This window comes from Microplitis demolitor, chromosome 1 (assembly GCF_026212275.2).
Source record: "Microplitis demolitor isolate Queensland-Clemson2020A chromosome 1, iyMicDemo2.1a, whole genome shotgun sequence".
Classification (NCBI taxonomy): domain Eukaryota; kingdom Metazoa; phylum Arthropoda; class Insecta; order Hymenoptera; family Braconidae; genus Microplitis; species Microplitis demolitor.
In genome coordinates this window covers 14,852,089-14,873,834 of record NC_068545.1, presented here as the reverse complement: position 1 = coordinate 14,873,834, position 21,746 = coordinate 14,852,089, and the positions used below count along the sequence as shown (strand labels likewise).

At 29.4% G+C, this 21,746-nt stretch overlaps 2 protein-coding genes across 5 annotated transcripts in view; one reads left to right on the top strand and one right to left on the bottom strand.

Moving 5' to 3' along the window:
- Positions 1-21,746, top strand: part of LOC103578206 (uncharacterized) — a 165,651-nt gene that overhangs the window by 98,122 nt on the left and 45,783 nt on the right. The window lies entirely within an intron of this gene.
- LOC128668049 (uncharacterized) lies at positions 1,562-21,642 on the bottom strand. Of its 3 annotated transcripts, none has more exons than XM_053740208.1 (8): positions 21,266-21,642; positions 18,779-18,989; positions 15,811-15,929; positions 13,317-13,421; positions 12,383-12,496; positions 7,038-7,496; positions 4,392-4,590; positions 1,562-1,783 (listed from the first exon to the last, which is right to left on the bottom strand). In XM_053740208.1, the coding sequence occupies exons 2-8, from the start codon at positions 18,969-18,971 to the stop codon at positions 1,653-1,655; spliced, it is 1,320 nt and encodes a 439-aa protein (XP_053596183.1). In that variant the 5' UTR covers positions 18,972-18,989; positions 21,266-21,642; the 3' UTR covers positions 1,562-1,652. The 3 variants fall into 3 exon arrangements, with proteins under 3 accessions (XP_053596183.1, XP_053596185.1, XP_053596187.1); XM_053740210.1 differs by having other exon boundaries at positions 15,814-15,929; positions 21,266-21,636; XM_053740212.1 differs by lacking the exons at positions 15,811-15,929; positions 21,266-21,642 and having other exon boundaries at positions 18,779-18,888.

The following is a 21,746-nucleotide window of genomic DNA, read 5'->3' as shown; positions in this document are numbered from 1 at the left end:
TAAAAAAAATTCGTCTTGGACGGAGAAGATTTCTACTTTATCTGAAAAAGTTTAAGTCTCCAAAAAAATTTTCTTGAATCAAGAATATTTACCTTCAGTCGAGAATTTATTTTTTCTTCATGTGTGTGCATATATGTGTACATATATTGTAACATGATGAAAAATTCGACATCGACTCGTGGTTTGAGTTTATTTGAAATAATCAATAGTTACCAGATGAGCAAATTCTAGTGACATCTAGAATCAAAAAGTTCTACTTCGACCGAGCAATTGATCCAACGCATGGATTGAAACGGGAGATCCGGGACAGACGCCTTACTGAACGGCCACGTTTTTGTATTTGAACAATTCGGCTCGACCAAAAGAACAATTTCAATTCGGATTTTTGAACAATTAGATATACGTCGTAAAGAACAATCTGAGTTTTTATCGACGACTCGTTAAATTAATTGATAGTAAACTAATTCCGAGTGAACAATAAATCGTCGTATATGAACAATAAACCGCCTTTTGTGAACAAGCCGAAGCATCGGCAAACTGCCCTCGCAGTTTTGGATCACGGTGGAAACACTGAGGTTTACATGGTGGAAACACCCGAAAATCCACGGTGTTTACACGGTGTTTTCACCGTGTAAACATCGTGGATTTGTTCCATTCTCACACCGGGTATTCACCGTGTTGACACGAGGTATCCACGGTGTTTTCACGGTGTGACTTTGTTGACTACACACTATACCCACCGTGTTTACACGAGGTATCCACGGTGTTTTCATAGTGTATTTGCCGTGTTTTCACGGTGTGTCAACGGGGACTACACATTTCATCCACCGTGTTTACACGAGGTATCCACCGTGTTTTCACGGTGTATTTACCGTGTTTTCGCGGTGTGTCGACGAGGACTACACGAGGTATCCACCGTGTTTACACGAGGTATCCATCGTGTTTTCACAGTGTATTTACCCTATTCTCGCGGTGTGTCGACGAGGACTACACGAGGTATCCACGGTGTTTTCACAGTGTATTTGCCGTGTTTTCGCGGTGTGTCGATGGGGACTACACATTTCATCCACCGTGTTTACACGAGGTATCCACCGTGTTTTCGCGGTGTATCTACGGTAACTACAAACTGCATCCACCGTGTTTACACGGAGTATTCACCATGTAAACACGGTATGCCCACAGTGGCTACACACTACATCTGCCGTGTTTGAAATCAAAAAAATTACACTGTGCATAAAACTTTCAGAATTCAAGGAATCGGAAATAATAAATTAACAAGCGATTTTTCAATTTTGGTTCACAATGTCGCCTCGTAAAACTAATGTTTTTGGACGAAAATACATAAAAACGATTGAAATAGAAATTTGTAAGTTTTTAGTTTGTAAGTTACATTAATTTGAATAGAGTAACTTTTAAACTAAACGACCAATTCGATCCATCTTTAAACATAATCAAGATAGTCGCCTATAGAATAAATAGTGAAAATTAAGATCCGATCAGAATGTAGACGATTCCGTGATGACATAAGGGTTTCAATACACAGATACAAAACAACAAATAATTATTATTTAGATGTCACATTTATTTAATTAAACAATTACTTTAACTTAAATGCAATATATTTTAAACTGAGTTATGAAAAACATTATCTACTACTTCTTTGCTTGACGGCGACACTCTTTAAAATATTCTCCCATCCACTTGTCCAAAAATCTTTCTATATCATCATTGCCATTTTTGGCAATGTTTAACTCTCGCTTTTTTTGAATATAGAGAGACAAATCTGCAACAAGTAAATATACCATTTTTAGGTTTATTTCGTTTATTTAATATATATAAATTTTTTTTTTAAATACAGCTATTGCAGGTCTGATGTCAAGATTTTCAAGGAGTTTCGCTGTAGTTTGTTTTATTTTGACGAGAAATCTTCAAAAACGCTATCAGTCGAAAAGTTTATGCATGTACGTATGGATACGTATATTCATAGATATTAGTGTCTCAAAAAAAAAAAAATTTTTTTTTTTTAACGTCTTATGGACTCAAAAGATACTTTATATTATAAAAAAAAATCCTCACCAAATTTTAGCCAGATATCTTTAAAATTGATCTATCACAGAAGAGAGGTCCACTTTCTGATTTAAAATAACCGCGAAAATTTTTAATATCAGTTTTTCGTTATTAAAACTATGAAAAAGATTTTTTTTGAAATTTCATCGAGCATAATTTTGTTGGAAATTAAATTCTCTACAAAAAAGTGTTGCTGCATTATGTACGTCAAGCGAACTGGGTAAGAGTTACGGGGATTCAAAGGTCAACAAAAATTTAGTTTTCTCAGTGTTAAATTTTTTAAAATTATTTTTCATTTTTATTCCATCAACAAATATTTTTATTTTAATTTTGACAGGCACGATTTTGTAGGAGATTTAATTTTCTTTTTCCCAGTTCGTTTAACGTACATAATGCATTGGCACTTTTTTCGTATAAAATTTAATTTCCTGCAAAATTATTCTAGTCGGAATTTAAAAAAAAAAAAAATTTCATAGTCTTAATAACGAAAAACTAAAATTAAAAATTTTCGCGGGTATTTTAAACGGAAAAGAGGACTCCCTCTGTAATAGCTTAATTTTAAAGATATCTGGCTGAAATTTGGTGAGGATTTTTTTTTTTATATTTCAATTTTTTTTGGGACACCCTAATATATATATTTTGGATGGGCCAAAAAAAAAGAACTAATTTTTTTTTTCTTTAGTTACCGTGAAAATGATGTTAAAGATGATGAACAGAAAATTCTGGTAAAGTTTGAGCTTTCCATATTAATATTAAGAGGTGGCGCTTCGTGATTATTTATTTTCTATTTAAAAAACATTGGAAAAAATCATTTTTTTGTTTGGAATTTTTCACCTTGGCAACGGCTTATTGTATAAATAAGCCCAGCATACATTTTTGTAGGGAATTTAACGCTGTATAAAAAAAACTCTCCTATCTTTTATTTGAAAAATCCATCTGTTCAAAAGTTATTGGAGCTCAAAGTCGAGTTAAAGTAAATTTCGAGATCTTTTTACTTTTTTGGCGAAACTATCGGACTTATCAAAAAATATCATTTAATCTTTTTTGTAGAAAATTTTATTTCCTTCAAATTATCGTTGAGAAATTTTTTTCAAATTCTGCATTGTTTTCTAGTTATTTTCATTTCAATGCCAAGTTCTTAAAGTCGAACAGAACACTATTTTTCAGGAGATTGGCATTATAATTTAAATAACTAAGAAAAAAAGGTATTTCAAAAAAACTTATCAGAAATAATTTTTAGTTAATTAAACTATCTACAAAAAAAAATTATATGACATTTTTTGATAAGTCCGATAGTTTCGACGGAAAAGTAAAAAGTTCTCGAATTTTATTCTAACTTGACTTTGAGCTCGAATAATTTTTGAAAAGATGGATTTTTTGAAAAAAGATAGGAGAGTTTTTTTTATACAGCGTTAAATTCCCTACACAAATGTATGCTGGGCTTATTTATATAATAAGCCGTTGCCAAGGTGAAAAATTCCAAACAAAAAAATGATTTTTTCCAATGTTTTTTAAATAGAAAATAAAAAATCACGAAGCGCCACCTCTTAATATTAATATTAAGAGCTCAAACTTTACCAGAATTTTCTGTTCATCATCTTTAACAACATTTTCACGGTAACTTAATAAAAAAAAAAAATAGTTCTTTCTTTTTGGCGCACCCTAAATATATGTATTTGACTGTTTCAAATTAGGGGACTATTTTTTTTTTTATGAGCAATGAAAAATCGATAGGGTATCTTAAAATATGGTGAAAGTTAAATTTTGAGGATTTATCGAAAAATGATAAAATACTCTTTGTACAGCATTCAATTTCCTACAAATAACTGCATTGGAAATTAAAGAAAATTTAAGCGCAGAAATCATTTATTGTAATTTCACGTTTCTGAAAGTTTGCAGGATTGTTTCATGGGTGTTGAAGGTATAAATAGTTTTATTTTTCTAGTAGAAAAGTTCGATACTTGGATTTTGGAAATTATATTAACTGTATTACGAAGATATTAACAACAAATTTTTTTCTGAAGTGATAACGAAGATCGTAAAAATGTTATCAAATATAATCAAGAGGTTCATGCAAGACTTTAGTCAGTAATAAATGAAACAAAATATATAGCTACAAAGTATTTAATATTTCTATTTAAAAAAAAAAATTAATTTTTATTTCAATTGATAAAAAAGTGCCCTCCTAATTCTCAGTTACTCAATTAAATACTTATTACTAAATTTTAAAGCCGATTGACCTTGCAGGCTAGACCCCGAACTTTACACAGTTTTCAAGCGCAAAAGAGCTTAAAAAAATGAGTTTATAAAAAGTTTTTTCATACCTCTAACTTTTTTTTTTTCTTCCGGTGTCACCACAATTTTTAAAGGATCTTTAACATCTGGTTTCATGTACATTTTCACGAGCTTTTCAGGTTCCCACAAAATATTTATGATTCGATTCACTCGTTTCCGCATAGTTGGTGCCTGAACTAATTTGGCGTAATCTTCGGCCGAAATATGTGTACCATCAATGACATACATCTAAATGAAATTAAAAAAAATACAATAGATTGTTGATCATGAATAGTACATTGAGTCGCAAGAGATGAAACAATGGAAGTGCATGAGAAGGTGTTTGTCTGCCCGATATGAACCTGAGAGATGATATCACCCGTGCTTTCATGAATGTTTCATCCCATGTCACTCATTACATTTTTCATCACTTATGCTCAAAACTTTAAATTTCAATGTTTGAGACCAGTCGAATCAAACCAATATCACATTAATATTGTGGGAAACCGTTGACGTATGTTTAAATTACGAATTCCAATTAGAATAAAATTTATTTACTTATAATTAAAAACTAGCAGATATTTTGACATTTTAAATAAAATTGAGAAGCTGGAAATTTGTAAAAAAAAAAAATTGAGATGCTGATACGGTTTAATTAAACATTCAGCAACTGCTTTTATGCCACTAATTTATTTAATTCCCAATTTTAGCATACGTCGTAGTTTGCCATGGCATTAATTTCAAATTAGCTTTTTTTGTAAGGAAAGATATCTTTTTTTAATTACAAAGAATACTACCCCGTGCATACTGAAATGACTTCTAACACAACAGTATATTCAACGAATACATGTAGAGTCTTCAGTTAGGTTTATATTATAATAAATTATACACGGAGAGAAAAAAATTGGGAATTTTTTTAGTTTTGCTTGGGGAAAATTCCTTTGTTGGCATTGTAAATTTTACTATGACAACACGTAAATTGTACCTGTGTCACATGGTACATTTTGCTTTGTTACATAGGAATCATTCCTATATTGATAATGTTAATTTTCCCTATGTTAACATGGGAAAAATTCACATGTAGACATTGCCGGCATGCCTTTAATGACATTGGAAATTCTTCAATGTCAAGATGGGAAAATTTCCGATGTTAAGGTAGAAATAATTCCCATGTCAACAGAGTAGAAATTACTATGTACACTGTAAAAAGAGCAGTGCTAAAAAAGAACACATGTGTGCGCGCACACGCACTTGCACACGTGAGCACAAACACGCACACACCCATACACGTACTCAAACAAACCAGCACACATACGCGTATAAACAAACATGTACACATGATCAAATACACATTCACACACAGTCAAACTCATGCACAAACACACACATATTCGCATTCACGTACATATACACACTTAAACACACACACACACACACACACACACACACACACACACACACACACACACACACACACACACACACACACACACACACACCCCGTGCACTGTTTAACTGTAGCGATCGAGTGAGTAAAAATATTTCCAAAATAAAATATTTTAACGCTGGTCAAGAATATTTACCGGCGGTGTTAGTTGAACACCGCTTTCGGTGTTGAAACTTAACACCGGAAATTTTAACACCTACATCGCTTGGACTTACCTCAATTATTTTTTACAGTGTATGTAAACTGACGTTTTCTACGTAATTTATGAACTAAATCAAAATAATTGAATTGACGATTATGTACTTTCAGTAACACGACGTAATTGATTATTACGTACTCGTTTATATTCACCGAATTTATAAAAATATTTGTTCATTGGTAGTCGCTACAAAAATTTTTAATTAAATTACACAAAATTTTTTCGAAAACTTTGAAATTCTATTTTTGTATACGTTAAAACCTTCTCATATCTCTATTTTATCGCTTTAACGCCTAAGTGATAATAATGATCAAAATATTTGGTATTTTGTTGGTTTTAGCTTCTTGTGAACTTTTCTCGTGAAACCTAGCAATTCTTTCTATGTTGACATGAAAATTTTTCCCAAGCCAACATGGATATTTTTACTTTATCAACATGGGAATATTTACTATGCTAACAGAGGAATTTTTTCTTTGTCAAGATAGGAAAAATTCCAGTGCTGACATAGTAACAATATCTATGTCAATATAGGAAGTCAGCAATGTTAAAAAGGGAATTTTAACCATGCCTACATGGAAATTTTTCCAATGGTAATATGGAAGATATTCCTATAATATGTGGGTTAAATTCCTATAAAATATGGTAATATTCACCTTTTTCTTTTAGTAAAATTTCCCATGTTGATAAAGCAAAATTTGCTATGTCAACATAGGAAATTTTCCTAAGCAAGATGGGAAAAATTCCCATGTTTTTCTCTCCGTGTATATTAAGATTAATTCAATTGAATCTTACAGTCTGCGACTTTCCGTCGTTGTTAACTTCAGACAGCTGTTGATTGGATATTTCTGTTAGATCGCTCAGATAGAGCACAAGTAATTTATAAAATATAATTTTCCATAGATGTAAAAAGTATAAGGTTTTAATTTCTTTCGCGAAAGATGAGAACATTGTGTGTTATAAATATTCTTGGTAGTATCTTCTTTAACGAATCAAAGACGTGCTTTCTTACAACAAGTTGCTGAAAATAATATAAATAAGCTGTAAATTTACCTCTTTATTATTTACCACCACCGTAGATTCTCTCAACTTTGGATAACGTCTTCTTACATTTGTATTCAAGACTGTAAAGTTTTCATTTGTTATTGTTTTAACGATATCAGCCAATTTATCTACTTTTGTTTCTAATCTTTGCAGTTGTCGATATAAGCCAGGTTTGCAAGGAGTTTGCTTTTTGTGTGAGAGTTGTAAACGTGGTATGAATGTACGGCGTGTGAAGGGATGATGTGATGAACGAGGATTGCTTTGAGAGTTGACTCGTGTTGTTTGTGAATTCAATGATCTTCGTGAAAGTGTACTACTTGAGTTTGATAAGGTTTCATCACTACGGATTTGTGACCGATTATTTGAATTTTCTGTGTTATTTGTAACATCTGCTAAGGCTTGACGAAGTTGCTCTGGGTTTGAGGTGTTATTAATTGATGGTTCCATGGTGACAGTTGTTTCATTTTCCTGTTATTAATAAAATAATTTTATTAAGTTCGAAATTTAGTAAAAGAAGGTTAAGTTTTGAATTATCCAACCGTTTTTTAAAAATTTTTAAAAATAAAAATATTGAGAATAAACCTATATTAAATTCAAACTAAACTGAACAGAGAATAAACCAGCTTGAAAATGAATAAATATGACATTTACAAACAGATACAACATATAAACTAGTTTTATTTTGTACTTTGACTAAACAAAAATGAAACCACTTATCAACGGATTTCAAAGCTTGGAGTGTATGATATTTAAACTAAGCTCGAACTTAAACTCAAATTAAACCGATTTTAAATACGTCAACTCGTCTGCTAGAGAATGTTTCAACTTTTTTTTTTTTAATAGCTAAATATTGCTTTACTTTCAGTTCATAAATTGTAATACAAAAGTTTGATAACGGTTTCATTCCACACCCCAAATACGAAGCGGAAAAGTAGTGCTTTTCATTAGAAACATTGATGACAAGACGTTCCGATTGGACAGGTTTCATAAGCTTAAAGTCAATTTCTTTGTTATATAACAAAGCTCAAAATGGATTTCTTTATTCAAGTCGTTTTGTCTCAACTTTAACCTTGAATAACTTTTGAAAGAGTAAATTTAGCAAAAAATGTTATAAGACCTTTTTCGTAGAGTATTAAATTTCTTTCAAAAACATGTATCTTGACAAGAAAAAATTCCAATATTTCTAGTAGTTACAAAAATTCAAAATAGAAGCAAAGAATTTAAAAAATAAATCAATATTTAAAGCACGGTTACAAGGAAACGGTTCGTTTTACGTCAATTTACTAAGAGAGATTTATTGTAGGACATTTAATTTCCTTCAAGAATATACATTGCTCAAATTTTTTAGATAGATGACTTACGAGTTTTGGGTAAAAAATGAAATTACTTTTAAAAAACGAATAGTCGTAACGGTACACTTCTTGATATCAATATTAAAGGCTCAAACTTGCACAATAATTTTTTTTGGTCATCAGGAACAATACACGGAGAAAAAAATATTGTTCTGAGAAGTATACTGTATAGTTACAGTAACAATACGTAATAGTTACCTACTAAATTGTTACTGCAACGATCTACAGTATCGTTCTGACAACAATGCGGTAGATAGCTCTGAGACCTATACCGTATCTTCTGAGCCCTATCTTACATAAATAATTTTGATTAAATAAAATAATTTATGAAACTAATATATTATTTGCAGTCTGAATAAATTTCAAATATAAATATGAATATATCTTTCAATTCTTGAGGTTATATATACATATATATATATGTATATATATATAATATAAATTCAACTAATTAAATTGATTTTTACATTTTTATTATTTTATTATTATGTTTTCTAGTGTATAGCCGCAATTACGGCCTTTTACACTTTTTGCCTTTATATCGCAAACTGCTTTACTTCTCCTCCTCTGCCTTTCGTTTGTGCGGCTGTGGCCCGACTTGTGCTTATACTGTGCTGCATCATTACGGTGATACCCTGCAACCTCCCTTGTGCAATGGAGGTGCAGTGGCTAGGGAAACCACAGAGAAAACCTAGCCAGTACAGTTCGGTTTGGGTGAAGCTCCAGTGATCGATAAAATTCCCATTTTACCGATCACTGGATCTTCATCCCGCGCCTAGCGATCAGAGACCTTCGTTCGAACCCGACGTGTGGCTAAACGGTCACCCAGCCAAGTAGTGATCATGCTCGATGCTACTTAACTTCGGTGATCGCCCGAGCCACGCGCGTGCCAAACGGCTGCCTCAACCGCTGTTTGATTTTTACATATTTTTCACAATTGAAATATATAGTAGTTTTATTAGATTGATCATTACGTAAATAATCAGTAAGGTTATTGATAGTTAACAAATTTTTAAAAAAATGAACTCGAATTGTTACATTTGAAAAAAGGCGCCAAAATGGATGTTTAATTAAGTTAGACGCCGGCGTGTGAGATGACGATTACAGAAAGTCGTGTAGGGCTCACAGCTATCCAATAGATAGTTACAGGAACGATAAGATATTTTTACCATAAGTATACGTATCGTTGTGGTAACAATCTACGAGTAGCTATACTTTAGATCGTTCGAAGAACAATATTTTTTTTCCCGTGTATTTTCGCAGTATCGAAAGAAAAAAAAATAGTCGATTTTTTTTGCCCAGTCTAATATATATTACATAACTACATTCTTTTTAAACTGATAAAATAACTGAATTTTAAGCAGGAACTTAAAAAACTATCCTCCTACATTAATCTACGACTGTCTTTTAGTGTAAGATTTCTAAATCAAAAAATTTTTCAGTACGGGGTCTTACCCTTTTTTCGAGTGATACGCGCACACGACTCAGTCAGATCCCGCACAGTAATCAGTGTGGTGCTGCACCACAATTAGGTATTTTTTTCCACCACCGTACTGAGTTGAAAGCAGAATAGTAACCAGTCGGGTTCCAATCTTTCCATGTATAACTTTACAAGCTACAAAAGTTTTACCTGTTCAATTCACGTAAATTTTTTTTTTTGGCAGTATGATATCGGTCAAAGTGATTCGTCCACTTCTTCGAAATGTATCGTGGTCACACGAGTACAGGCTAGCTGATACCTAAGTGATATTTCCTTCATCAACTTTCTTTAAAAATTGTCTAAATTAAAAAACTTAAAACTATGCTAAAATTGTTTATGAGTCACTTCTTGCTAGTAGTGTACTTTTTTGTCCACAGAAATATTATATAAAATCAATGGAGCTCATTTCAGTTGACTAAAAGTCGGTTAAAAATTTTTTTTTCATCTTGAATATACTTAAACTTCAGCATGTACTTAAATTAGGAACTACGTAAGGTAGTCGAGTGTTATCCCAGCAATCGGAATCGCATTGGAAGGCAATGCGATTCAATACTATTTTTGAAACCCAGTGTATCGCGTTGGAAAGTATTGAATCGTATAGGATTTTTAAGGCCCTGTAGATCATGCAGCTTAGAGGTCAAACTGAATAAGCAACTAAGATTTCTGTGTATCATAAGCCATTAAAGTAGTAATAATTGAAATAAAATATCAAATCGAATTACTATTTAATTATCGCGGTCATTTATTGAAAGGAAAAGCTTTTCATAGAATGAAAAATAATAACTGTTATCATCTAAATTTTATAAAATTAAATTATATCGTCAATTCAACGGTTTTTTTGCGGTAAATTAGAAAAAAATATTAGATTAGAGAATATTCCATTAGAATCGAGAAGATTGGTTATCGATCAAAGAAAACAAGATTATTAGTCAAAAACAAAATTTTGGAATCGAAAAAATGAACAAAAACCGAGAAACTACAAGTTATGGTGATTTTTAGAAAAAAATTGATAAATTTAAAGTTTCAGGACATTTAAAAAGAAAAATCGCAGCACTTTGAAATTTTCTGGGTTTTTTCAGGACACTTGGAAATTGAAAAAAAAACGATGATATTCTTTCCTATCCGTTATATCCAAACTTATAGCAAGATTGCCGAATATCCTGAAATATGCGAATTTCGACTTGTTTTTTAGTAAACATTATTGCTTCAAAAAACATTTGTCTATCAGAAGCCATTAATATCGTCTTACAGAGAATGTTTTTCAGTTTTCAAAACCCTACTTTCATTCTCTGTACGACCAATACGTCCGGAGTTATTGATTATCAAAGCCCAAATGGACTCTTTTGCTTTGATCAATGATAACTCGGCGCTAAATCGTCGTACAGACTTTTTGAGGCCGCCAAATTAAAGGGCATAAAATTTCCTAAACGAGTCATAGAACTCAAATTATCGAAAAGAATTTATTAAAGCCCATAGACTTGTTGAAAGACGAGCAAAAATTTTGAAAAAAATTTTTTCTTTTTTTGGTTTTCTTACGATTACTCCGTAACTCTGCATGATAAAAAAATTTGAGGTCCTGATCCGAAAATTATAAAATTGAGGCTAAAATTCGCTTTTTTTTTTTTTTTTTATCTACGACCATTGTTTACTGAAGTACAGCATGTTGAAAATCACCCAAAAATTTCCAATTTTTTTTTCTATCCCTTAATTTTTGGGACAAGTGTATAATACGTTTGCTAGTATTCATTCCAAAAAATCATCATTCTACTTGAAATAATTCTCTTTTTATATAATTTTATGCTAATGAAATTCGTTTCAAATTAGTTTGCTTTGTCTATCGGACATTTTTAATGTTAATATTTTAACAAAGTTTAATAGTTTGTATTTTTTTAAATAAATAAATGCATGCTATTAAACTCAATTACTTTCACAGTGATTCAATTTTTGTTTCTTAGTGGATTATTTTACTAAAAAAATTTGATATCATTAAAATGATTGCAAAAGCTATAATTTTACTAGATGTTTTCTATTTACACTGTGTATTAAATAAATTTTTTTCTCTTAATTATTTTAGAGTCATAGATAATCGTATTAAATTTTTTAATTTTCGGCTATCGGTAATCAAGAATTTCGGGTTAATTGGTAAAAACATTTTCCTACGTAACCTATTTCAACGTGCCGCATTGAATTGCATTGATACGGATTGATAAGACAGCCATTCCAAAAATAGGATTGAATCCAATTGAATCGGATAGAAAACTGAATGCGATTCAATGCGATCCTGATTGCTGGGATATTACAGAAGAAATGCAATTTACATGAAGTCTTTTTTTTATTACTTCATTGGTTGAGACAATCGAGAAGAATGAGATGTTCGGAATTTTCACGACAAAATGTATTGAAATAACATATGCAACACGAGCTCTTACGTTGATAAATCCCAAGTACAACATTGAAATGATTTATGCCACGCGCACGCCTCGGCACTCAAAATTCACACTAGATTATTAAAAAAAACTCACCTCATCTATTTCAGTTTCATTACTAGGATTCGCAATCGGTGATGGTGGCAACATATTTAGGTAGTATTGTGCAGATTCTTCAATAGCGGCTTTCGAAGCATTCGGTTCTGTATTCTGAAATATTTGATGTTAATAGTACATTTAATTAAATCAAAATAGATAAAACAATATAAATGCAGACCGGGGTGAAGTTGTCTGCCCGATTCAAAGGCAAGAACTGATATCACCCGTCCCTGAATTAATATTTCACTCCGTACCATTAATTACATTTTCCATCACTTATATTCAAAACTTGGAGTATTAATAATTAATGCCAGTCAAATCGAACTAGTATCAGGTTAATGCTGTCGGAAGCTATTGACGTATATTTAAATTACGAATGATAATCTAAATACAATTTATATACACATTAATAAAAATTAGCAATTATTATGACGTGTAAAATATAATTATAAAGTCTCCAATTTGTAAAGAAAAACAGTTGACCAACCGATGGAGTTAGATATAAAATTAATTTAGCTCCAGAGGGCTGAAATCAAAATTGCATTCATCTCAAGAGATAAAAAGAATGACTCTCACATACATCGCAGGTTGTCAAATCATTAACCGGAAATTTGCTCGATTAAACTAGTTAAATAAGCATTGAAACTTCAAGTTGTTATAAACAAATAGATTAATGCGTTAAGTTTTATTTGTTAATTCGTCAATTGAAATTCAAACATTTTAAATGCTTGTTATTACTTCAAATGTTTTATTAAAGAAATGAACGAATAAAAAATTTGAATTTATATAAAATTAAGTAGATATGCTTTTTTTTTAATGTTTGGATTAGGCAATAAAACAAAGCCAAATCAAAAGTGCTACATTAATATGATTAATTCCATGCGCACGCTTTAGCACTCAAAATTCAAACTAGAATATTAATATAACTTACTTTATCCATTCGAGTTTTGGTTCCAGAATCCGGAAGTATTGATGGTGGCAACACATCTTCCACCGTTTGTTCAATAGTGGCTCTCGAAGCATTCGGTTCTGCATTCTGGTAAATTCAATGTCAATAGTATATTCAGTAGAATCACAAAAGATGAAATAATAAAAATGTAGACTAGGGTGAAGTTTTCTGCCCGATCCAAAGGCGAGAACTGACACCACCTGTCTCTGCATAAATGTTTCATCCCGTACTATTAATTACATTTTCCATCACTTATGCTCAAAACTTGGAGTATTAATGATTAATGCCAGTCAAATCGAACTAGTATCAGGTTAATGCTGTCGGAAGCTATTGACGTATATTTAAATTACGAATGATAATATAAATACAATTTATATACTCATTAATAAAAACTAGCAATTACTATGACGTGTAAAATATAATTAAAAAGTCTCAAATTTGTAAAGAAAAACAGTTGACCAGACAATGAAGTTAGATAAAAAATTAATTTAGATTCAGAGGGTTGAAATCGAAATTGCATTCACCCTATGAGATAAAAGGAATGACTCTCACATACATCACAGTTTGTCAAATCATTAACCTGAAATTTGCTCGATTGAACTAGTTAAATAAGCATTGAAACTTCAATTCGTTGTAAACAAATTAATTAATGAGCTAAGTTTTATTTGTTAATTCTCCAATTGAAATTAAAACATTATAAATGCTTCAGTTACAATTTTAAATGTTTTATTGATCGAGTCAATGATAATAAAATATAAATTGTAATTTTGATTATTATTATTTTACTGCTGAGGAAAGAATTTTTAACATTCATTTCGTTGATTTAAACTATATACCGAATGATGTAAGATATACTTTTATGAAGTGTCCCATTAACACAAAAGCGCATGCCAAATTCAACATTATTTAAGTGTTCCAAACAACATATGAGTGTATAAAAGTTAAAGGTTAGATCTTCGAGAATTTCATTACTCGTACGTGTTACTTTGAACATATATAAATGTTTTTTTTTTTCACAGTCGGTTTATTTTATAATAACATATAAATTAGTGTTAACCGATCGTTTTACACGATCGGTTAACTTGACGATATGAAGTGGTAACTGTAACTTGACGAGTAAGTGGTAACTTGACGAATGATTGTTGACTGTGTATAATTCTATCGGCCCACTTTTTATGATCCTGAAGTTAGTCGACACCCGTCATTTTTAAAATAAAAAATCTTATAATTTTAGAAAAAAAAATTTTCAAATTTTAAAAAAATGCTCGAGTTGATTATTTAATTTTCTAGACGAGTATTTTTTTAAAAAGTTTAAAAAATGAAAACTCAAGGTAAAATTTGAAATTAAACTTTAAGATTACTTATTTTTTGTTTAAAAACTTTTACAAACCTCATTACTTTTTGATTTTTATATACACTGTTTCGAAGTCTTGACGAGTATTTTTCCGTTTATCACTATTTTTTACCGTTACCAAATATGTTTAAATAAACAATCTTGTAATTCGAAAAAAAAAAAAAAAAAATGAATTTTTAAAAAATATTCGTGTAGATTTTTGAATTTTCTAAACGTGTGTTTTTTTTTTTTTTTTTTTTGAAAGATCAAAAATACTCGAACTGTTATTTTTAAAAAATTCATAAATTCATTAGTAATTACAAGCTTATTCGTTTTTAAAATTTTTGAAGCTTCAACTCTAATTTATGGTAAATTTCGAGATCTTTTTACTTTTTCAGCGAAACTATCAGACTTATCACAAAATGGGCTCTGGCCCCCACTCATAGTCATAAATACGGGAACCTTCGACTATAAATTTTATAAAAGAATTACCTTTTAGTTAATTTTAAATTTATGAATTTTTATATAAAACAAGAATTCGGACATTTCTGATTTTTTACAAAAAAGACACATCTAGAAAATTAAAAAATCTACACGAATATTTTTTCAAAATTCAAAAATTTTTTGTTTTTTTCTAAATTATAAGATTTTTATTTAAAAATTGCGATAAACGGAAAATTAAAAAAAATGCTCGTCAAGTTTTCCAAAAATTGTATATAAAAATCAAAAAGTAATAGGATTTGTCCAAATTTTTAAACAAAAAAATAGTCATCTTAAAATTTAATTTTAAATTTTATTTCGAGTTTTTATTTTTTAATCCTTTTAAAAAAATACTCGTCTAAAAAATTGAAAAAACTACACGGGCATTATTTTCAAAATTTGAAAATGTATTTTTTTTTCTAAAGTTATAAGATTTTTTATTTTTTAAATGGCGGGAGTTGGCTAACTTCAAGGTCATGACTTTTCTTTATCTATAACTACATATACATTTTATGTAATCGTGTTTAATTATATAACACTTTTTTACTCGGGATATTTGTATCAATATTTATAATTGCTTTTGTATCATTATTATTATTTTCTGTCTTATTATGATGGTACAAAAATTTTTCGAAACTAAAGAAAGATATGATTTATACGTACTACCTTTTTAATCTCTCGTACTGTTTTTTTTTGAGGTATATTCGGACTATATTGAGGAAGTCTTTGCATCCTGATACGTCTTATCTTGCTGTAATTTTTACGCAACTTATAGGGATCATCTAAAAATTAAAACTTCAATTAAAAATACGAATTTCCGAATTGAATATTTAGTTACAGTCTTTTCATCTCGATTAGTTAATACCATGAATTTTCATTTGTTATAAAAAAAAAAAAAAATTAAGAGTTTTTTCTAATGCTGTTTAAACTTGCCAAACTTATTAAACTTTTCCACTTTAAAACTATAACAAAAAAATCAACACTCGCTCAAAAATTAGCGTCCAGTTATGAACGATACATCATTTTAGGAGAAAATTTACTGCTCATCTAAATATTCGTAAATCCAACCATTGAAAAGTTACCAAGCCTTAAAGTTAATTGGTTTCAAAAATGTGTCTTTTTCGTTAAAAATTTTATTGCCTTTTAAGATATAGGTATATAGTAGGGTGTCCGTTACTTCCCAAAGTTGATTTTTTTACTTGGCCACGATACAAATCATTTGTTTGTGATTCAAAAATAATATAAAAGTTTATTTTAATGCAATTCAACCCCCTCCCTAAGTAATGATACGTTCCCATTTTAATACGATGACGAAAATTTTATTACTCGCTTAAAAATAAGTGTACACCAATGACTAATACATATTTAAGTAGGAAATTTATCTTTCTTCAAAAAAGGTATCTTATGTTTTTTTTCGTGAAGCCAACCATTTGAAAGATATTGAAGGTCAAATTTTGATTTGTTTAAAAAAGTTGACGTTTTTGTTCGAAAATTTATTACTCTCTATAACACATAGATATAAAATTAAGCACTATGAACTTTCCTATAGGAAATTTATCGTTCTTCCAAAAAGGTTTTCTACACGTTTTTCTTAAAGCCAACCATTCAAGTGATATCGAATCTTAAAATTGATGAATTTCAGAAACAATGTTTTTCGATTCAAATCCTATAACTCTTCAGCAAACAGATGTATTGCTAGACTTTTAACGGTTTTTTATTTTTTTGCAATTTACCGCTCTACAAAAAAGGACTTTGATTTTTTTTAATAAACTCAACTGTTTTAGAGATATTTAATTTTAAAATAAAACGAATTTTTTGTATTATAAGAGCGAAATTTTTAGCTAGTTTGTGAAAGTTGTCTTTCATCTTAGAGCTTAAATTTATCTTAAATGGTTGAGTTCATCAAAAAAATCTAACAGACCTTTTTTGTAGAGCGCTAAATTTCTGACAAGAAATGTTAAAAGTCCAATTATATATCAGTTTGCTGAAGAGTTATACAATTTTAATCAAAAAATATTCTTTTTTAAATCTATCATCTTTGACCTTCGATATTACCTAAAAGCATGGATTTACGAAAACAGTGTAAGGAACTTTTTTTGAAGAGCGATAAATTTCCTACATTATATTTCATAGCGCTTAATTTTATGTCTATGTGTTAGAGAGTAATAAAATTCTAAACAAAAACGCCAATTTCTTGAACGAAATCAAACTTTGACCTTCAATATCTTTCAAATGGTTGGATTCACTAAACAAACATACGAGACCTTTTTCGATGGGCGGTAAATTTCCTACAAAAATATGTATTAGTCATTCCTGTACACTTAATTTTAAGCGAGTAATTTAATTTTTCTCACTGTATTATAATGGGAACGTATCATTATTTACACAGAGTTAAACGGCATTAGAATAAATTTTTTAATTTTTTTTTATTATTTTTGGATCGCAAATAAATGATTTATATCGTGGCCAAATAAACAAAAATGTCATTTGGGAAAAAATGGACACGCTAATATATAGACCGTGGCTATATGTATTTGTGTGAATATCTTTAAAAAAATTGAATCGATAAGTTTCAAAATCTAATCAGCTATAAAACTCATTAAACGCACCAATTGCCACCTCAACAATCTGAATCGTTTAATTTGTTCGATAAATATTGTCGGGGAAAGAAATGATAAGGTTTTTCGCGAATTTCTTTAAAACGATTGCACTAATCATTTTCAAAATTTATTTAGCTCGAAAACTCAAGAAATCGCGCCGATTGCTACATTGAACATCAGAATCTGTCAATTAATTGAAAAGATATCGACGATAAAGAGTTAAAAAAAATAGCATTTTATGTCATTTTTCGGATAAATCATGATGTAATGTAATATAATATGTTTGAGCTTAAAAGGTCATACGAAAACAATGACATCCAAGAGTATTTTCGAGCTCAAGGCCAATTGTTGCCTAAATTGTTTTTATTACTATGGCGATATTTCAATAAATATAGCAAGGGGCTGTATATTTATTTTTTATGTAGCAGACAAAAGTCTTTCGAAATAAAAAGATACTTTTGTAAACTTATTCAATTTTAAGAACGGTTATCAGATAATGTTGTCCAAGCTTTTCTCTGAAATAAAAGCTCTAAACGCAAAATGAAGACACAGACCCAATGCTTTACTGTATGAACTATCGAAGTGCACTTTAATTTTTTGATAACTTCCAATTGTTTAAGAGAAAAGCTTGGACAAAGTTTCCATTTACTGTACAAGTGCAACAAAAGCAGTACTGTTTATTCAGTTGAGTACGAATAGAGAAACAAATGAAAACGCGTCTTAAGCTTAGATATCTCTTGAACGGTTAGATTTGCAAATAAATTCTATCAGATCTTTTTTGAAGAGTAGTAAATTTCCTATGAAAGTTGTATATTAGCCATAATCGGAAGCTAATTTTTAAGCGACTAATGAAGTTTTTGTTATTGCGTTAAACTAAAAGAGTTTAATTATTTAGGCTACGTCAAACGGCATTTGATTAAGCTTTTTTCTTTATTAACTCCGTAGCCAAGTAAAACAAGCTCACTTGAAAAATAGCAGATATTCTTACGTGTTTATAATAGAGTGATCAATTCAATTAAACAAAAAATTACCATCAATGTCGATGATTGAAACATGACTCAGGTGTAACCCGATTTTTCGGACAAACAAATCGTCTTCGTGTATGTCCTCTTCTTGAATCAATTTTATGCCGCCGTTAGAGCCAACTTTATATATAAATCGTGTTTCAATAATATAATAATTTGAGTCGTCTTTAGAGCTCGAGACTAGAGCAAACTTTTTCATTTTCTCGATAAATAAATTCTGTCATAAATAAGAAAACATTTGTAGTTTACACTCGTGCCATAAATTAAAGGAACAGAAAATTTTTTTTAATTTTTTAGTGATTTTCGCAAGGCTTTAACTTCGTGAAAAAAAATCGTATCAAAAAATAAAAAAAAAACATTTTGTAGCTTGAAATCTTTACTTTCGACGCATTTTGATTCAATTTTTTTAGAACTTCAGCTATTTACTCTTTTCTGCTAAAATCACTGAAAAATTAAAAAAATTTTTGTATTCCTTCAATTTATGGCATGAGTGTATTATTATATAGAATATATCAACTAAATATAATTTATATAACAACAATATTGGATATGTTCTAATAATCGCTATTTTTTTTTCTCATCGGCTTTGTATAATTTTCATAATAAAAATGAATAAATATTTATTACTCACTTAAAAATAATTGTATAGCTATAAGTAATACACATATTGCAAAAAATTGACCGCTCTACAAAAAAGGTCTTCTCGGTTTTTATAATAAATCTACCCGTTTTAGAGACATTATTTGCGCTCAAAATATACAGACTTTTTTATATCATTACAATGAAATTTTGAATTAGTTAGTAAAAGTTTTCTTTTTTAACTTAGAACTTTAATATTTCTCAAGTAGTTGAGTTTATTCAAAAAACATATGATAATTTTTTTTGCAGAGCGGTAAATTTATGACAAAAAAATGTTCAGTGCCTAAAAACGTATCGTTTTGCTCAGGATTAAAAGATTTTCAAACGAAAAATATTATTTTTGAAATATATCAAGCTTTCAGATTCGATATTACCTAAATAGTTGAATTTGCGAAAAAAGCGCAAGAAATGTTCATTGTGGAGGGGTAAAATTTCTACAAAAAATTTATAGTCATTAATATTATATTTTTGTGTTAGAAAGTAATGAAATTTTTAAACAAAAAAACTAATTTTACGAAACAAATGAATCTTTGACCTTCAATATCTTTTAAATAATTGAATTTATGAAAAAAACATAAGTCACTTTTTTTGAAGAGCGGTGAATTCTCTACCAAAATATATATTAGTTATAGCTGTCCGTTAATTTTTAAGCAAGTAATAAAATTTTTTGCCATTGTACCAAAGTGGAAAGTCTCCTTACTTAAGCAGGATTAAAGGGTATTGAAATAAACTTATTTATTTTTTTTATTACTTTTGGGTCACAGATAAATAATTTCTATCATGGTTAACTAAAGGGTGCAATTTGTAAATAACGGACATCCTAATGTATACAAAAAAAATATCTATCGGACTTTTTCATTTATCAAAAATTGTTAACAAAAATTAAATTGATTGAATCAATTAAAGAAATAAAAAAAATTAAAATAATTTTTATTTTTATAGTTTAATCATTTTTTCAAAAACAAGACTCGAAATAAAATAAAAAGTTTGTTCGACACTTTTTATTGTTTTAGATGAAAATTTAATTATAATAGAAAATTTTTTATACGCTTGAATATTTACCCCAGCAGGGTATATAAAAAATTTTCACACGAGGATTTTTTTAAAATATTTTTCTTCATACATAAATACTTAATTTGACCTCTAAATCTTCAACATAAGTGCGCAACATTATTATGATTCGATTTCTTAGAAAAAGTTAAATTGTAAAATTTCGTGGGATTAGAAATAAGCGAAAAAGACCACCGATATTCATGACAAAGGAATCGGTCCACGATGCTATTTCATTTATGTTGATCTTTTGTTTACCATGTTTGTCTTTCTAGTTCGCTCGCACTATAGCAAATTTATATTCGTTAAATATAGTGTTTAACGATCAAGATTTTCGCAAGTATCGTAATTCAAAAAATCTTAGCAGTTATTACATTTATAATACACTAATTAAAAATATGTATAGCAATTTATTACAGAAAAATGAACTATTTTAATTTTTATAAAGCCTAAGTTCAGGTAATTTCACTTTATTCATAAAAATATTCAAAAAAATATAAACATTTTTGTTGTTTGCGGTAAAAAGAAAGAATAAATATTTTTTAAATAAATTAAAAATTCATAAAAAATATCTAAATAAGTAACTTTATATTGAAATATTCATTTTAATATTTTTAGGAATGATTGTTAAAATGCACGGTTTTTTCATTTCAACATGTCGATAATTAAAAATAAATAACTCCCACAGCTAATAATAAAAAACAAAACACTCGAAAACCATAAAAACCAAGTAATTTTTTCAAAATTTATTTAAAATAATATATCAATAATTTATGGCTAGACATTCAAGTAAAAATCACTTACCTTACACTTAATCTGCAAAACTTGCGATTTACATCACCGGTTTACTTTCATCAATAATCGAAATCAGTATATTATTATTAAAAATACAATAAATATATAATAATTCAGTATAATTAATTTATACCCTGAAGCACAAATTTACGGTAGATAATTAGTATAAATAATTATCACTTTCTTGTCAGTATTTATTTTCATACAATAAAGTAATTTTTTAACACTTGCTTTGAAGGACAACACAATGCTGCAGACAATGAGACAATAGATCACGGATTACAATGCTTTGGCTCGCTGCTCTCACGTGGTAAAATATAAAATATGGATGGCACTTCAAACCCAGAAAGGTTGCCATAGAAACGATACTAACATACTACCCGTACTACACTGACGAACTAATATCACATATGTATAGTCTCGATTGTATGTGTGTGTGTATAAGGAAAAGTAGATAATTCTAGATCGTAATCGATACGTTGATGCGTTC

Excerpts from the sequence above, each read along its gene's own strand:
- LOC128668049 (XM_053740208.1), bottom strand. The coding sequence starts at position 18,971 with ATGAAAAAGTTTGCTCTAGTCTCGAGCTCTAAAGACGACTCAAATTAT. Across the intron at positions 12,497-13,316 it reads CCAAAACTCGAATGGATAAA|AATACAGAACCGAATGCTTC; the intron begins GTAAGTTATATT and ends CAAATATTTCAG. Across the intron at positions 4,591-7,037 it reads TGGTGGTAAATAATAAAGAG|ATGTATGTCATTGATGGTAC; the intron begins GTAAATTTACAG and ends AATTTCATTTAG.